At 31.5% G+C, this 19,261-nt stretch overlaps 1 protein-coding gene across 3 annotated transcripts in view; it reads right to left on the reverse strand.

The window, feature by feature from the left end:
* Positions 1-5,626: 5,626 nt before the first annotated feature.
* Positions 5,627-19,261, reverse strand: part of LOC143229048 (uncharacterized protein ZK1073.1-like) — a 91,713-nt gene continuing 78,078 nt past the window's right edge. For all 3 annotated transcript variants that reach the window (XM_076460754.1, XM_076460752.1, XM_076460755.1), the window contains 5 exons: positions 17,454-17,563; positions 13,075-13,113; positions 11,552-11,684; positions 6,915-6,966; positions 5,627-6,523 (listed from right to left, as the gene is read on the reverse strand). In XM_076460754.1, the coding sequence (XP_076316869.1) occupies positions 6,480-6,523; positions 6,915-6,966; positions 11,552-11,684; positions 13,075-13,113; positions 17,454-17,563 (378 nt within the window). In that variant the 3' untranslated portion in view covers positions 5,627-6,479. The remainder of the gene's footprint in view (positions 6,524-6,914; positions 6,967-11,551; positions 11,685-13,074; positions 13,114-17,453; positions 17,564-19,261) is intronic.

Here is a 19,261-nt window from a genome sequence, read left to right on the forward strand (position 1 = left end):
GTTGGGAAGAACAAACTTAAGAAGCATATGGTTTCCACTAAATGTCACACTGATGGAGACAAGTTGAAGTTTGTATCTTAACCACACCCAGTACTTTACACAACACAGAGAATAACTGGCTATTGAAGTTAGTTCCCTAGTTTGTGTGGATATCTTCAGATGCTCTTAACAGAGCTGCCTAGTGTTCTGTCAGTACGTCTGCCACAGACTGTGCAGATGTATCAGTAAATGAAATAGTAAGTAACAGTCAATATATGAAGGTGACATTTTTCCATCTTTGGAAGAGGGTTAATGACATATATAAGGCTATTTACTATAGATGAAATTTTACAGGAATTTACTCTGTTTAGGCTGACTTTTTGAGTAACACTCGCCTACAATTTTCACACCAGTGCTGAAAATCTCAATTGCTTGTACAAATTCCATTGGGTATGTTCTTTCATACTAGGTTCCTCATTCTGAACTGGTTACACTTTAGTTAACTACTTGGCAAGAAGTATTCATGCTAGATCTTTTACAGTTGTTCTTACAAGAGATCCTTGTGTTAAGTCATGAAATTCACCTACTATAGTGCTTGTCAATGTTATAGCAAACACTGTCTCAACATAAACAAAAAAATACAGGCTATGGATATGGTTTCATCATAAAAGAGAATAATCTATCCACATTGCAAGAATTTTGATGACAACATTTGAATAAGTCAGCAGTTCTCAGCTTATTTGAATCCACAAATTCTTCTGGTATCAAATATGTATCATAGGACTCTTTATAGCATGCTTTACGATAAAAAATGACTAATACTGTAGTAATAATTACAGAGTATGTAAGCTTAATGCAGCCATATTCCCCACACACACACACATAAAGCATGAAACGTTTTTTTTTTTTTAACAATTAGTCCAACTTATAAGCACACATAATGAGAAGTGTACTCCCTTAAATAAAAGCTTACAAAGACTTCATTGACTTGTTTGTTGTCAGATTGTAACTATGTGACTAGTATGTATTTGTGCATTAGACTATGCAGAACTCTTGCATTGCTCAAAACACTGGAATCCCAGTATCTCAAAAAATCAAAATGTCTGTCTAAGAACCTGAGGGATCTGCAAACCCTGATTGAAAAGCACCAAATTAAATCATACTCCTATAGTACTATTATCCAGCATGCTATCACCCCTTTAAGACTTTTACACTCCATCAACTATTTCAATGATTCATGACCCATTCATAAAGTGAGCTTTCTACCATACAAGTAGTGTTAATGTTGTTTCACAAAAACTACAAGTGATCAGTTTTAGTTTTGTCACACAATATCTGCATTCAGAAGCATTAATCATACAACTAGCATAGTTAAATTCATTTGTTTGAAAATAAGCACAAAGCTATACAATGAACTATCTGTACTCTGCCCACCACAGGTATCGAAACCCAGTTTCTAGCACTGTGAGTCTGCAAACATACCACTGTTCACTGAGGGACAGCATATACAGTTAAATGTCTACTCTGTACTTCACTTATAATTCTGCTCTAATTCTACTATCATTGGCTAACAGGAACCAACTGTCTTATTTTAAATATGCTAATATTGGATATGCTAATCTAATCAAGTATATTTCAGGGACAAATGCTTGCTTGCATTATTTCCTCCATCTGCTTTAATGATTTAAGCAAATTTGGAGAAGTTGGCCACAAACTACTGGTGATATCACATAATTCTTGATTGATCACAAGTTGAGGCTAATCTTGTAGTGCTGCCATTTATTTAGATCTGTAGAGATTTCTTATCTACCCACGTGACTGAAAAATTCCACTTCTATGCAAATTCCACTTCTTTCTTTATTTTAGTTTCAAGCACTTTTTTTTTTAACAAATGGAATACCATTTTCAGATTCTCAGTCAAAAACTTGACCGTGTGACCAAATACTAAAGCACATCAACAGAAATCCGGTACTTCTCCTTTTGTAGTCCATTCTATGTAAGGCTACACTAGAAAGTGATGGGTATATTACACAATTTGAATGGTATGACAAAACTATTACAAGACATCTCTCATATTGAAAGCACTGTTTGATCTGTTCTTGTTATCCACATGTTAATTTATTACATGCTTATAAACTAAAATATGAAGCAAAAACTGCTTCAAGAAACTCCATTCCTTTCCTGACAAAAGAAAGTGATGTGGATAGTCTAGAATTACATCAGTTTTCAGGTTAATTTAAATATTTATTAATTATATAAGCTTTGTTTTGTTTCTGGTATGTAAAAAATAGAGAAATTAGTAATGAATCTAAATTGAAATATAAATAAAAACACCACTTTGAATATAATAGATATTTAAAGTTTTTCTGTAATTTATTGAAAGTGACAAAATGATTTTTCAATTGCTGTAAGAGAATAAATATGTTGCAAGTGGTATATCACCAACACAGCAATAAGTTAGGTTCGTCCCCTGCTAGAACAGGGGTAAGTCTATGAATTTACATCACTAAAGTCAGGCGTTCAATTCCCCTTAGTGATTATAGCAAATAACCTGATGTGGCTGTGTTCCAAGAAAAATCCACACACATAAATTGGATGCTGCAGCATATGAGAGAAAATGATTAAAAAAGGGTACAAAATTTTTTTAGATAGTGAGTGTAAAATGAGGAATCAAGGTACATTATAAACTATAGCTTGGGACTGAGTGTTACAGTCTTCCAAGCACAGCTATTTACCACTTAAAGGTTGTTTAACCTTATCAGTGAATGGGTAAGAGGTTTGAAAAGCCATGAGAGAGTGGAAAGTTTGGTGTCTGCTGACCCAACCCACCATGGCTCCCTAAGAGGGAACCTGCTAAAAGAGTTGAAAGCAAAGCACTCTACAGAAATGCCAATTTTATGGAAACTATACCCAAAATCCAGCATCAGAAACAAGGTCCACAACACCTGTTGAGAATGTCCAATACAGGTACTTGGTTGACACTGGCCTCAGAGTACTAGCTGATTGAGCCTGGAGGACACTCCAAGGCTGACTGTCTACACGAATTAAATCCAAAGTTGTGTGTTGGGATCACACCCTCCAAACACCAGAATCTTATCCCCTTTGCATGTCACCATGCACAACAAACATAGGGAGGATGTTCAAATCCTAAGTATACTAAAAAGAATTTTTTCTGGAAGATTTCCTCACCACATAGAGGCACTCTCACTGAGGAAACTACAAAGACTGCATAAGTTATATTAAAGCAATTTCATAGCCTCATTACATCACTACAATAAATGTTACCATTTCTTGTCATACCCATCTAATGATTGTGCATCATTACAATAGTTCTTTGTAGTTTCCCTGTGTGTCATGTAGAAAGGCACCCTAACCTCTGCCACTGTCTTCCATAAGTTATCTACAGCCAAAATCAACATCCCCAATCTTACAGGAATATACAAGCGATATATCTAGTGACCTTACCTAATTGTCTTCAACCAACTACAGGGCCTACACAACAAATCAGTGTTGAAAGATCTTTTGGTCTGGGCTTAAGAGTAAGATCTTTGAAATTACTCCAGGCTGATTATTGTAACTTTTTTTTTTATCTGTTTTCTGTTCTTTACTGCTTCTACTATGTTCTTCAATATTCTAAAGTATACCATGAATTGCATGTAACGTTACATATTACTTTTATTCTTATTTACTCTGTCTACAATAATGGAGAAGTTACAATAGTTGAAATGCTTTTGTCACCAATGATAGGGCAAGTTACATTTGCTAATGCATTATATATTTAATAACAAACAGCACCATCTTATTCATTCAACCCTGCTCTGAATCTGTTAACCAAAAACTTTGATATATATGTGGTTCCTATATATTATTTACCATAGCAAAGCTTTAAAACTGTTCTTTCTTACAGGTTCATTACAATCATTCAGTAGACAGTTCTTTATGGTCAAAAACAATGTAGAATTTAAAGTTGCATATTCCTATATGAGAACTTAAAGGTTGATCAAATATATTTAAAGAACATTTACTAGCTTGTACTGAGAAAATAATATAATAGGTCTAATTTGATAAACTGTATACATTTATATTTTATACAAGCATCTAGTCAAAACCATACACCACCATTTTTTGAGTTATAACGTAAAATGTGAGTGTGGGATTTTACTGTCACTCTTATAATGCACCCACAGCCCCAAAGTGCTGAGTCTGTTTTCGTAGCAAGAGGATGTAAACCATGGACCATCAACATGAGTCATGGACTCTTAGATCCACAGTATGACATGTTGAACTTAAGGCTATATCTGGCCACAACACTCAGAGCTTTTCTAATAAGCTGAATTGCATTTCAAGGTTTTTATATTTGTTGATCAATGAAATTTAAAGTAGAAATAAGCAACATGCCCAATAAAATGTTTCATAAAAGATGCACATATTTATACAACAGTAAGGAGAAAAAAAAAGTTGAAAATTATGCCAAAAACTCACTATCTTAAATTTGTAGTGATTTCTTGTTGTCAGTATGAAAGGCTCAGTTAAGTGAGATGTTAAAACTCTCTCATACACATGTAAACAGAGTTGTAAAGTATGAAGAATATCTCCAAAAGTGTTTCTTTGTTTAAATGAATGATTACAATGGTTTTGGCTAACTGGCCAGGTCAAAGATCTACATGTTTCTGACATAGCATTCACCAGTTTTGAAATGTTGTTCAGAGAGAAGGCAACCAGCTGGTTGAAACTACTGCCTCAAGCACCTACTCTTAACAATACATCATAACAGCAATCCTATAAAACACCTTTAAGTGCTATGTACTTTTCATAAACGTCCAAGATCCTTTGATCTTCAGTCAGATATACTAATTACTAGAATCATGCTCAGGACACAACAATAGATAGATTATTAATGTTTTATAAAAGTTTCAGTATTATCTGAAAGATAAAACCTTAGAAATGAAGATCCTTAGATAAAACAAACTTGGTGACCTAGCAAAGTAATTGTAGCACAATATTAAAAGAGAATGATGCAATTTGGTCATACATAGATGTATAGAAAATGTCTTTATAAGCCCCTTACATCATTTTCTTTTAAATTACTAACCACAATATAGGAAAGCATTTTGGTTTGTTTGTTTTGAATATCTCCTAAAACTAAACAATGGCCTAGCCATCCCTAATTTAGCAGTGTAAGACTAGAGGAAAGGCAGCTTACATCACCATCCACCATCAATTCTTGAGCTACTCTTTCACAAGTGAATAGTTGGATTGACTGTAACATTATAACATCCCCACAGCTGAAAGAGCAAGCATATTTGGTGTGACTGGGATTCGAACTGGCAACTCTCCAGCACCCTAACCACCTGACCATGACAGGTCGATAGCATTTTGATGTTGGACACTTGGAAGTGGGGAGGAAATGTAATGAAAACAATTCTTAAGTTGTTCAGTTACTTCCAAAGGCTTGCACAAATAATTTGAATTAGTGTAATGTTCATTAGTTACAAATACAGGTATAGAAGATGTTCTAGTATTCAGAGTGTTTTCTTTAATGTATTTTCATAAAACAGATTGGCTATGAAAAAAACTACTAAAACATTTTTAAAATACTGTTTTCAACAATGTGATCTACTTTTGAAAAATAAAGTACACACAGGAGTAATTAAAATTTTTTATTATAACTACATGAAGCTAAAACACTCCTAGAGTGTAAAAAAAAAATTAAATTCCATTATTTTACTACAAAATAATAAGTGACCATATTCAAGGTCTTTTTATTATTTCTCTTAGTGCATAGTTGTAGTGAAGGATTTGGTGTATTGTTACATTCGAATAAAAATAAAAGCTAAAATCTCCATATATCTTCTAGTTACTACTTTAAAAAGTCTTGCCAGAATAAGGTAACTGAAACAAAATTCCACTTTCAAACAACTAAATATCTAATCAATCGTATCTGTTGCATTCTCTTTTAAATGCATTGAACTACATGATTATGTACAAAACTGAATACCCTTTTTGTACTACAATAAAATTTGGACCACTATTACTGAGTGCACACAGTGTACATTCTTATGTATAATTCAGTTAACAACAGATAATTATCAGCTTGGTTAACTTCAGTGGTATGTATGTCTAACTTGTTTAAACACACCACTCATTCTAGATTATGACAAATGGAGGGAATGTTTCTAATACCTTTTTTCTTTTCTTTTTTTACAAAAAAATTTATGAAAATTCTTGAATAAATACAATATTTGAAACTACTGGAAAGTGCATATAAAAGTTTTCACCATATAATATGATATAAAGGTATCATATTTCAAGGGGAATAATGCACCTAGAATCTATGAGAAAAAGAGAAATACTAATATTTGTTTAGCAATAACTACACCAATATTCCAGTGCTTTTGCAAGCTCCAGTGATTGTACCAAACCTACTTCCATAATACTAAAGTGAAGATATTTTGTTTCCTCTCAAAACTGCAAAAACTTGTGATATTTTTCTAATCATTTTAAGAAGAGATGGATGACTGGCGAGACATTGGTAGAGTACTCACTGGAAGAAGAAAAGTATGAAGAAACCAAACTTTAACTTTGCAAGAAAACCAGGAAAATATATAGACTTTAAAACAAGGCAACACAAAAATAACAAGGATTCATGTAGCAATATTTACAACATAACAAACAAAAGGTAAGCTTAAATTTCAAAAACTGAAATGGAATAATGTGGTCAGCTTATACATCAGCATTTTATCTTAAGCATGAGATAAAATGAAAAAAATACAAGAAATACAAATAAATTGCTTTTCAACAGGATTTCACACATGCAGATAGCCATTACCAGTTTGAATACAACTATCTTAAAAACTATGTATTCACAGACTAAAAAAAGTGCTACACAAGTAAATGGTTTAAACTTAAGAAGAATAAGGCAGTTTTGAACTTACACAGTCCCAATCCTTGAGAAAACAAGAGCAAGTTGTGAGCAAGAATGTCCGGCTGAAAATTTATGGAAAAATGATTACAGAATAATATTTACTGTTCTTAACAAACAAACAGAAAAGAGAATAACCTGTTTATTATTAAGCCTACACAATGGGCTATCTCTGCTGTGCCCAGTATGAGTATCAAAACAATTTTTCAGTGTTAAGATTGCTGAACCACCAAAAGGAATAGGCAAAAGAATAACCAAATGTTAGATTGCAATTATGTAGTAATTCACTAATTTTACTTCATGTTATAATCTGTTATATGGAATTGAAAAAAAAAAGAATCTACAACAAAAGTTGTAAAATTCACATAACATTATTTTATATTTACATATAACAAGAATTACAGAATTTGAATAATAACACAATACTTTAGCTTGCCATACAATATGATAAACATTTCAAATAATGATTCACTACTTCAGCTATGCCTCACAAAAAATAACAGGAATATGAAAGGAAATTAATATTTTATCTTTATTTAATAATAAGAGTAGAATTCTTACAGTAATCTGTTAGTGTAGTTTGCCCCCCTCCTTTTTTTTAAAAAGTTAGAAAATTAAAAATAGAAACATAACTAATTTATCTTGCAAAAGTATATAATAAATAATATTAGTCAGCTCTATAAACTTTAGCAAAAAGTAACAAACCTAAAATATTCATTACTTTACCACAAATGAAAATAAAGTCATTATTTGTTTTGTAATAAGAGATACAGGTAACAAAAGTTAAGAAAATGAAATATAAAGATGTTACATTTCCCTATTACAAGTGTTAAATAGTACATAAAGAAAACAATTATCTTAACTTAGCCAAGTAACTAAATTAAAATAAAATCTTTAGCAATGAGTTTAATTTCAAACAGGAACTTACCCTGAAACACTACCAGCCTTGTATTCTATAGACAATTGGTATGGGCATTAAAATAAACTACAGAACAAGTGTAGGTGATCTTTAGGTTGACAGAGTTTTAAACTGATCATTATTGGGCACGTCTTGGGGATGAGCGTGTAAATGGGTACGAGATTGTAGGGGACATCGTGGTTAGATGTTATGTTAGATATTAACCAGAAGATGACCTAAGAGGGTCAAAATACTGTTCTGTATTTTATTTTAATTAAAGTTTTTAATACCCATTCCAATCATCTTTAGAATACATTTTACTTCAAGTGGGTTTCTCATCATCATGCCTAAAAACCTTACCAAGTTATTTTTATACTGTTAACAATCATGCACTTTTAGGTCCTCAATGACTTTGACACAATGTGAAGCATAGGTTAACTTATTCCGAACTCTTCTACTGTTCATGTGACTTACCTTTTGTGTATCAGGAGAATGTACTTGAAACTCTGCTTTCCTTCCATAAGCCATATTTCTTTGTTTGTAGTTGCAAAGACATTTATCCCAATTTTGGGAAGAAGGTGGGAATATGCTTCAGGGATAAGTACATACTTAATATTTAATTTAATTTTAAAAACATAAAATTCAAATCAAGCAGATTTACCTCTGAAATACTAAGAACCACAATACCCACAATGAAATGGAAAAGGAAACTAAGGAGTGTCATAAAGAATACTGGTTTTCCCTAAAATAAAGATCTTAGACTTAAACAAACTAGTCAGACAGAGTTTGAGTGGAATCCAGGACCAGAATAAAGGTTTACTGATTGGATTGAACAGTGTCTTATTAGCTTGGCCTCAATTATAGACATATAAAAATGGGGGTTAGGCAGTAATAATAAAAACTGTGAAGCTGTCATTCTTGGATGCTGTCTTAAGTGTTGGTATAGCAGGTAAACATAGTTAGGACACAAAGTCCACGTAGGCAGGTTCAATTACTTCAGAACACCCTTTGACAACACAAATTATTCTTTAGCTCTGTTATTACAATACCACCATGAAACTCATTTTAAATATTGCCTGTTATGGCTAAACTAACAATCACATAAAAATATATCTCAGGACAGTTGGTATGGGTATTAATACTTTCACTAATAAAGAAGAGAACAATGTTTAAAACTTCTTAGGGATACCTGAAGATGATCTAAGAAGGTTGAAACATTGTTCTCTGCTTTATTAGCAAAAGTATTGATACCCATACCAGCCATCCTGAGATATAATTTTACTTCAAGTGGGTTTCTCATCATCAAAAATAATAATCACACAGTCTAGCGTCACTTTCACTAGCTTAACATTTTCTGACTGAACTCACCTCAATTTCTTTAGAAATCACCCAACATGGCTAAACTGCTAAACACTCAAATCAAGATTTGTCTAATTATGTGTTACCTGAACTTGTTTTCCATTTACTTCCTCTCATCTTCATGTATTTATAACACATAACAAACCAATCTAGCCCTCTTGTGACAACAGTATTACATACAAAGAGAAAAATTTAAAACTTCAATTAAGATGATGTGAAAAATATTACAAATGTCTAGTACAACAATTAAACTGCATAAGCAACATACAACTTATACAGTTATATAACAAATATTGTCACAACTACTCCTTTTAAAATAATTAACTTTTAACACTCTTGTAATGGAAACAGAATAATCACTAAACAACCTAAATAATCACTCTTAAACTAAATAGTCTTGTATGTCCAACAATGTGTAAACAACTGAATTAGAAAGAGAAAACAGGCACTTAAAACAGATTGAAGGAGATGTCAAAGCCAAGTGTCTCACAAAAAAACCCAACAATAAATGAAAATTTCCAGAACAGTACAGATGAGAGAGATAGATAGAACAGAAAAGCATCAATGGTTGAGTCAAGAATACAACTGTTGCTTATATGCACATCTAGCTACTTTAAAAAATACAAAGAAACAAGTACAAGTGATATCTACAAAGTAGAAGAAAAAGGATTCAAGGTTAGAGAATATCAGTTGCTTGTTGTCTTAGAAGGAATGATTACTAAAAGTAAATTTAAATGTTAAAATCTTAAATCAGATCTAGCAGGCATGCTTCTTTTCTCTTGAACAAGAAACCAGGATAGATGAAAAAACAAGATACAAGGAAGAAGAAAACACGCAATGAGATAAGGTGCCAAGAAACATAATAAAATTTACTGCAATGAAAGAAAACTACAAGGTAAAAAATTTGACTGTGGCTAAAATAAATACAAACATGACAGTAGCTGATACTTAATAATTACCTTGAAAGTCAAGGTTTTAAAATGAGATGGATTTATAGTTTACATGGTAGAAAATTGATGTAATATTTCATACAGTAGATCACATGCAAGATCCCCTCACCAAAAAGCAAAAATAAATTGATTGCCAAAAGTTGAGAAATAAGATGAGCAGAAGAAGAAAGCCTGACCCTATGTTATTATCTTTTAGTTCATTTCTGAAAGTGTCAGCAGTGACCCACAGATCAGGAGAACTAAAGCATTTAATATGACAATAGACCCTCAGGCAACAGAACTAGTTGATTTAAAATATAACGTTGCTGAGAAGATAAATTACATCAGGTGAAGTTTCTTCTGAATTAGACCTATTTTATAAATTCTGTTCCTCAACCAACAGTTTTGCAGACTTAAACAAAATGGCAAGAATAAAAAGCAAGCATTTACAAGGAAGTTAAATGTGTCAGGAACACCAGCAAATAAAATAAAAACATGGTCTGGATGCACTGAACATCAGTAACATTCAATAATTTGATCTTCATGGATGCTAAAGGCAGACTAGTTAAATGAGGCCTCCAAAGATGTGCATACTACAGGAAGGAGGGGTATAAAACATCAAAATTGCGTAAAAACAGTTTCAGGTATAATCAAAATACACCAGTTTCAGAGAGAATTGCAAAAATATATCAAGTGGTCATGCCCCAAGTTGCACCCCACAGCATGGCTTTGCCAGGCATTTCCTTTTTCCTACGAAAATATCACGTTCCCCCTTGTAAAATTTTGGCTATGCCCTTGAAAGAATTTGTAAAATATCTGAATGATATTGGTTGGAATATTAGATGCAGTAGTTAATGTTCACTTCATAATTCATAGTGAGCATGCATGTGAACAAGAAATGTGGCTTCTGCCAGGAAAGCAGGGCTTATTTCTTTCTCCTTACAGATATACAGCAAGTCACTTGGAGGGTAGATAAATGAAGAATTCTGGGTAAACTGATGTATACTCTGCAATACTTTAAGAATATTTAGTATTTAAAATAACATAGCTGTTGAGACAATCAAAGTAATTCATCAATAAAAAGCTTTTAGTATTTAAGGGATAAGTCCACCTGATTTGAAACAGTGTTCAGTCACTTTATAGATAGCCTTACCTTAAATCAACAGTTACAGAAAACACACAGTAATCCCTTAATCTTGTTCTGCCTTAAAATGAACCACAATCAGATTCTCAACAGTACTACATTTCCATAAATTTGTATAATCAGGGGTGTACTGTTTTAAAAAACATTATTATTTTAACTATGTCTCATAAGAAAAGTTACACAGCAGGAATAGTAATCCACATAGCTTAACAAACTCAACTAACAATTCTGAGTTTTGTCTTTGAAGAAGAGTTACAAACATTGAAGAGTAATCACTATTTTGGCTTTTGGGAGTAAATGAAATCATAAAGGAAACTTACAGCTTCAAACAATACGTCACCAACACCATCCACCTTTAGAAGTGTGGTACGTCGTGGATCCATGGCTGCATGCATAGTATGTACTGTATGAAGGTGGGAGGCCTTGGATCCAGTTACAAGCAAGGAATCAACTCTAAAAAAAAGTGCAACAGTTAATACTTTTCTAAAAATATCAGAAGCAAAAGAATCTTATTATCTGACACTTCTATAATAGAAACTTTTGATTTTGTTAGACTACAGGATGATAAAAAGTTTGCTGTTTGAACTATCTAATAATTATTTTTTATTTTCATTTTTTTAACATCTACTTCTGTGTATATCTAAACAATAAATAAGCATGGTACATAGGCTGACAAAGTACTAAGTTTTGATATTCTAAATAAAAATGTCATCAACTCCGAGAAGAGGCTGAAGTGTGGATAAACTAACTTTTGGGTTACCAGTAAATTAAAAATTAATTTTTTTTGTTATGTTGTATAATGTTGATCATATGCAAATCATTTAATATTTAATGCATTACTTTGTTATTAATGATAAAGTTATATGGAACACTTTATGGTAAGTCATAATAACATTATAATTGCCACTTTTACATTAACATTGCAAGATAAGACATATGAGCTCTTCACATTAAACATTTTAACATAAGATGTATGAACTCTTTAGTAATGCCAATCTTAAATGAAATATTTTACGACATATGAACTTGTTATTAATGCCAAGCTCATATGAAACATTTGAATATAACACACAAGAACTTGATATGAACATCAAACTTACATAAAACATTTTAACATAAGATGTATAACCTTATTGAAAAAATATGGTGCAACTCTGTGACAAAGTGTTCATAATGAACTTACAAGTGGTAAAAAATATTCAGATTATACATTTATAAGACTTGTGTGTGTACAGTGCATGCCAATTATCATTAACTTCACAAATAAAACTTTCCAGTAAATATAAAAAGTACAATTTTCACATGTTTTATAAATACCTGTAATAATTCTATGTAACACAGTTTATTTAGAAAGTAATATTACAAAATTTGCTCTTAATACACAAGTAGAAGTCACACAAAACTGCAAAGCAACAAGAAAACCAGGATTAAAAACTGCAACATAAATAGGGTTATAAGGCTGTAAGTCTGGTGGAGAGAAAGCTAAAGTAAAAAAATTACAAAGTTAAAATCAAACAAGAATGTTTGAAGTGATTAATTATTTGTTTTATGCTATAACAAATTATCCAGTCTGTTAAGAGGTTTATAAAAGGTCACTGCTTTTCAAAGACAATAAAACTCATCACTTTGATAAATTAACATCTAAACATTTATACATCTAGAAATAATTCATATAACTGCATAAATGCAGCTAAATGTATATTAGATGTTGAAGACAGACAAAGCTCAGGCTAGAATACAATTTAGTACAATATTTAAAGATATATATCAGATTTAAAGTTTAAAATTTGTATTACACATAACTGTCATAAAATTTGAAATGAAATATAAACTTAATACTTACTTCATTTTATCTTTCAAGATCGCTGAAATATCCGTACGGCTATAAAACACAATGAGTTATTGAAGGAATAAATAAGAGTTCATAATTGAAATACAAGTAATTATATACAATTTTTTTTGTCATTAGTTACATAATTATCTTAATATAGAATATTCATAAAGAAACTGTAGTAATGGAATGAGGTGTATCTCTTAACTGTCTTGATAGGGGTTTAAAGATAGGTGATTCTGAAATGGAAAATATGAATATTGCCACAAACTGTAGTAGAAAGGCAGGAAGCAAAGTTATAGAAGATTCTCATAGTTTCCACTGACAACTCTTTCAAGTGCCCTTATGCATTCCACAAAGTGGCCACCAGAGAGAATGACTGCCTCATAATGGCATCCATCTGTATGGTCAAATTATGAAGGCCATTATAGTTCAGTTTGCCTATCAAGTAATCCCAATCCATTACTCCAATAATGAAATACTAAGTGAAGTAAGCAACAATTTTATGTTTGACAACATAAAATCTTGCTAAAAAAACAGTGTTACAGAACCAATATTCTTACTACAAAGGATAGATTGCTGTACATTTTAACATGTTTTGATTAAAATTTCCTGTGACCATCACACTGGTATACACTTCTCAAAAATATAGAAGCCTGACTATGAAGTGACTAGTTCAATGCTGTTCAAATCCTGCAGTTTCCACCTTCACAGAGCTATGCTGAGTAGCAGCTTCTTTACTTGTCATTAATGCTGTTTGTTCAATGTGTTTGATGATGCTCATCATCATTTGCACCTTGTGAGTGGCAGAGATTGGTTAAATTTAATAGCAAAGTATAAAATTATTCTGGAGTTATTTATAATTTTTACTTACTGCACTTAATTTATGAAAACACTTTACTACACTGGTTAGTTCACTTTCTAGCAGCTATTTTTTTATTTTACATAAAACAGAAGACAACATTTTGTAGGTAAATTTAACTTTTAAGTATATAATATCAATGTTGATATTTTAGTTTGTATTGAGGTAGATATACAGATGCAGTTTGTTATATGATCAAAATCTGATGGAAAAATATCTATTTTTCATGCCTCAAACAATAATTTAAATGTTTCCAATGTAACAAAATAATACTGCTTTGCTAGAGAATAACAAAACTAGTTATTTCATAGACTACTTCAGACATTGTTCAAAAGACTTCTATTTCCTAGTTTCTATAAAGAAATGAGACAAACCTCTATTTTAATGGCAACTCCTGAATAACTGCTGGATTATATCCATCATAATGAAAGAAAACTTCAGTTATTTACCACTGAACATAATGTGCAAGATGTACTTAATACAAAAGTGCTAAAGTCTTGAATTCCAAAGATTTTATTTATCAGCTGTTTCTTTGTTAATAGTTACCTTAAAAGCATTTTACTTTCATTAAATGTCCTCTTTTTCCAAACAAACTGTGAAATAAGAGATTACTGTTTAATGGGTGTGGTATGCACTAGGTTTGACTTCCAAACAAGCTATAGGTAAAATTTTCAGCCTAAAGTTGAAAAATTGTTATTACTTTTTATGTTCAACAAGTTATAGTTGTAGTGGTGAGATACGATGTTAGGCTAAATGTTTAGTGACTTACAAATGTTTCCTTGAGTGAGGTATGAAAACATTAGCAATGTGAAATATGGGGGCCAGTGTCAAATAACTTTTATTACATTGAAAAATTAGTCAGGTTTTCATAACTCAAAATGACAAGTTAAAGCTAATGTTGCACAAGCTGATAATACAATCAAGTGTGCAAACATCAAAAAGTCAGTCCTGTATAAATGAAAAACACTTTCTTCTTTTCAATTATGAAATCTCTATTTTCTATTATGAAAATAGAATTTTTTTGTACCTTTGAATGACTTATCTCATTACGATTTTTTTATGCTTAAACTATATCAAAATTCATTTTACTTATCTTTTTAGCACATGTAATTATGACATACTGATCTTCACAATTAACTTTAAATTACATATAAATATAATAGTCTAACAGTTATACCAAATTATTTTCATAATAAAAACCTTCAAAAACAATATCAAAATGAAAATAATGTAAGAACAAGAAGCCAATGAAACTATCACAAGATATCTCAAAGACAGGAGAAATGTTCTACAGAAATGCAAAAAACACAAATTTAATTTCTCAATTAGAGAATACTTTGACAAAAATACCAGAAAACCATACAATAAAAACTTAAAATATTTTCCTGTATTAATATCAAATTTACAACACAACCAACAACAAAATTGTGTTACACTTCTCTATATTATTATCCAAAAATCTCATTTGCTACTTGAAATTCATCCTGCTTCCTTTTTCATTGTTTACAGAAATTTGATTTTTCTTCTCTCTCTCCCACATACTTTTTTTCAATGTTATTCTTTACTTCTTTTCTGACAGTACCTGTTAACTTATCTTTCATTTATTTTTCTTGGCATACAGATATTTTTTTCATGCTTTGGATATATTATGAAGTATATTTTAATAACTGAACAAGAAAAAGATTACTTACATTTAATCTAACTCCATTTCTCATTTTCAAAGAATCTAATGAAGTTTTGCCAAGTTAATACGAAGTGGAGTGTTGCCTCTTTACCACATAAAGCAGTCATATGACTAAAAGTACGAACTGCTTTTACATTAACTCTCCATATTTGCAGTATTAAGTGAGTGTCAGAAATTACTTCACTACTTTGAGTAACATTTTGTACTTTACTACTGTTATTATGGAAATTGACCATTTTTTGGAAATTGTATTTAGGCTGAAAAACATTTGAAAAAGCAAACTAATACCACTACTGCTAAAATGTTTTTATCTGATACATGTTCTACTTATCAACAAATTTGTCAGTAATACTACCATAGGATGCTGCATTTTTTAGAGGAATTGTTTTTTTTTAATAGCTTATTGCATTGGATAGAATTTCTCATACAAAGAATAAAAATATATATATATTCTACAAGTTTTCTCTCTCAAATAATGACTAATGACATACCTAATAGATAACACTTTACATAGGTGCATTCCAAATGACAGGGAAAGAGCATCAGAAAAACTGGCTTTAAAAGTCTACATTTTTCTATAACTACACAAGTTAGAACTATCCAATTTAGCTACTTACGTCAATCACATTAATTCAGCCCTTGCAGCCTCTTGTTCTGTGGACTGGTACAAACTAAATGCCAAGTTTAGTTATATTTTTCTGGAACACATTGATTGTTATAAAGTACTTCAAGTTAATGAAATGAGAGTGTAACAAATAAATATCTATGTGCATCTGTTCTAGCATGCTGTCTGAAATGAAAACCTTGGGTATCATACAGGACTATTTTCATAAAGGATGAAATACCCTTCCCAATTTTTAGTTTGCTAAGTATGCATGATTAAAATTGTGTATTGTTTGTTTGTTTTTGAATTTCACACAAAGCTACTTGAGGGCTATCTGTGCTCACCTTCCCTAATTTAGCAGTGTAAGACTAGAGGGAAGGCAGTTAGTCATCACCACCCACTGCCAACTCTTGGGCTACTCTTTTACCAACGAATAGTGGAATTGACCATTACATTATAATGCCCCCACGGCTGAAAAGGTGAGCATGTTTGGCATGACGAGGATGCAAACCCACGACCCTCAGATTACGAGTCGTATGCCTTAACTCACCTGGCCATGCTGGGCCGTTAAAATTGTGTAACCTTATTTTTTTTATCAATACTACACCAATTTCTAACAAACTTAGTCTTTGCAAGTGGCATCATTTTGTTACCAGGTTTTTTAGGTACTTTATTACTTTGTTTCAAGAGCAGCAGTCCCCACCCTTTAAGCTTTTGGAGAGGCTGAAATGACAGTTTCTATTTCCCATTTCTAGTTAAGCTGGATTAACACAAACATGCAAGTTATGCCACAGCATAGAGCCCTCAGCTGAATTAGATCCACAGGAATTATAGTATGTGTATTATTCATGTAGTTGATAAATGTATTTTCTTTACTAGAGATTTGGTTTCTAAATCACAGATAGTTTTACTTCCAATAACAACACTGAGATTCTAATTGAAGTTTGAACACCTCTAGAAACTGTTTTGTTAAAAGCTTAAGTTATAATATTAATTGGCATCATTAAGGATTCATTTTAAAATCTAAAGACTCTTCTTCAAATTCAAATCCTCATCCCAAACATCCTATGTGTTTTACAAATACTTTAACACTATATAGTTACTAACATAAGCAAATGAGAAATTGTAGTATTTTTACCACTATTCCTACTTTAGATGAAACATATCAAATTTTGCCAGTAATAATGAGATAAAAATAACTTAAGAAATGCTTAAAGCCTTTGTAAGTAGTATAAACTTACGACAGAAAAGCTTCCACATACAGTCGCAAATTGCGAGGATTAATTCGACTTTGAAGTTTTTTGATGTAATCTTTGATAACCTTGTCCTTGTTTTCAGCTTTCTCTATTTCCTATATTAGAAAAGTTTAAAGCAACAATGTTTATTTACAATATAATGGAATTGTGCATTTGTCTTTCTTTACATAATTTGTTTTAATTTAAAACCAAGTATCTACCAACAGTGTTACAACATTAGCATTTTTTGAAATATGAATATATATATATATGGTATTGGAAATAATTTCAGAAACACCTAACTGATACACATACAGGAATAGCAAAATAGGTAGTTGGTAAATTTGTTAATGGTACAAATCATTAACACAAAAAAATTGCACTACATACTAGTAGTTCAGTTATTCTCATCTGCACATCTATACAAGTTTTTTTTATTTATTACACATTTTCACACAATTTTTCACCCATCCTCTTCTAGAAAACTTTGACTCTCCCCAGAACAATTTCTGCAAATGCCCATGTTCATATCTGAGCCCTTTGCTTAAAACACAACATTACACTTCTTTTTATCCTGTCATACACTGGGCAATTGTGAAATATTTTACCAAAAATCCTGTACCACAATTCAGCCAAGTTATTTGGTTACTCTGACTTTCACAGCATTTATGTAACCGCTTAAGTCTCAAGCATAATCATGTCAGAATCATGTGCAGACGAAGTCATGGTTATGATTACTTCATCATATATTGTTTTATTGTGCTTAGGACCACTGTCTTGGTAGATGAATCCAAACTCTAAGTTACCTTCCTAAGGAATGAGTATGATGGATATGAATCCATCTGTACTTGGTCAATAATCAGAGTACCTTTTTTTTTCTGGTACATCGTCAACACGACTGCTTGAGTTGCAACTCCAAATTTGTACTGATTCCTCCACCATACTTCACTGTAAATCATTTATACTGACTATGACATTTTTCTCTCCATTGTCAAGATTTTGTTAGTTGAAGAATAAATAGAATTTGTATTCATCTTTTAAAAGCACATAAAGCTTTGTCCACTACACTGTAAATGGTATAATGCTACTTTCAATCTCTTGTTATGATTATCTCTTATCTTCAGTTGATTTGGAGCAATTACATATTCACTGAGATCACAATGTATTGTAACTGAATATCAGCCCTCAATCAAAGCTATACTGCCACTGGTTTGGAAACTACATTCATTGTAATGTATTTGATTCTTTCCAAGTGTTCAGTATAAATGAGATGTAGCTTCTGTAAAATACTACTGTTTGTTTGTTTTTTGTTTATCTTTTGGAATGAATGAAAATATAGCTTATAAGAGACATAAGGTAAAATTCACACTTGTATATAGATAGAAAGATCATTATTTTACCATTTTGGCTCATAAAAATAGATCCAAAGATACTCAGCATCATTTTAGTTTTCCGACTCAAATAATTATATTATTAACAATGCAGTTTCATACCTTATTCACAGTTTTCCATGCAACAATTACTAAAACATGGAGCCCTTCTATAGTTTATTTATGTGATGTACATTCTTGATTCATCACAAGTTTAACTTCAACACATTTTTCCAAGTAGTATTTCAGTCCAGAGAGCTATGTACTGCATGTACTGTAATAAGTTTATCCTAGGGTAGCAATTTTTGATTGGTTGAATGAAATGTTATTACAACAAATTATAAATGTGGCTGTACTCAAATGCAGTTCATTGTCACATGAAAGAGAAGTGACATACTTGTAGTTGCTTTCCATACCTTTTTACCTTGACATTTCCAAAATTAT

This window comes from Tachypleus tridentatus, chromosome 10, assembly GCF_004210375.1.
Source record: "Tachypleus tridentatus isolate NWPU-2018 chromosome 10, ASM421037v1, whole genome shotgun sequence".
In the NCBI taxonomy this organism is placed as follows: Eukaryota; Metazoa; Arthropoda; class Merostomata; order Xiphosura; family Limulidae; genus Tachypleus; species Tachypleus tridentatus.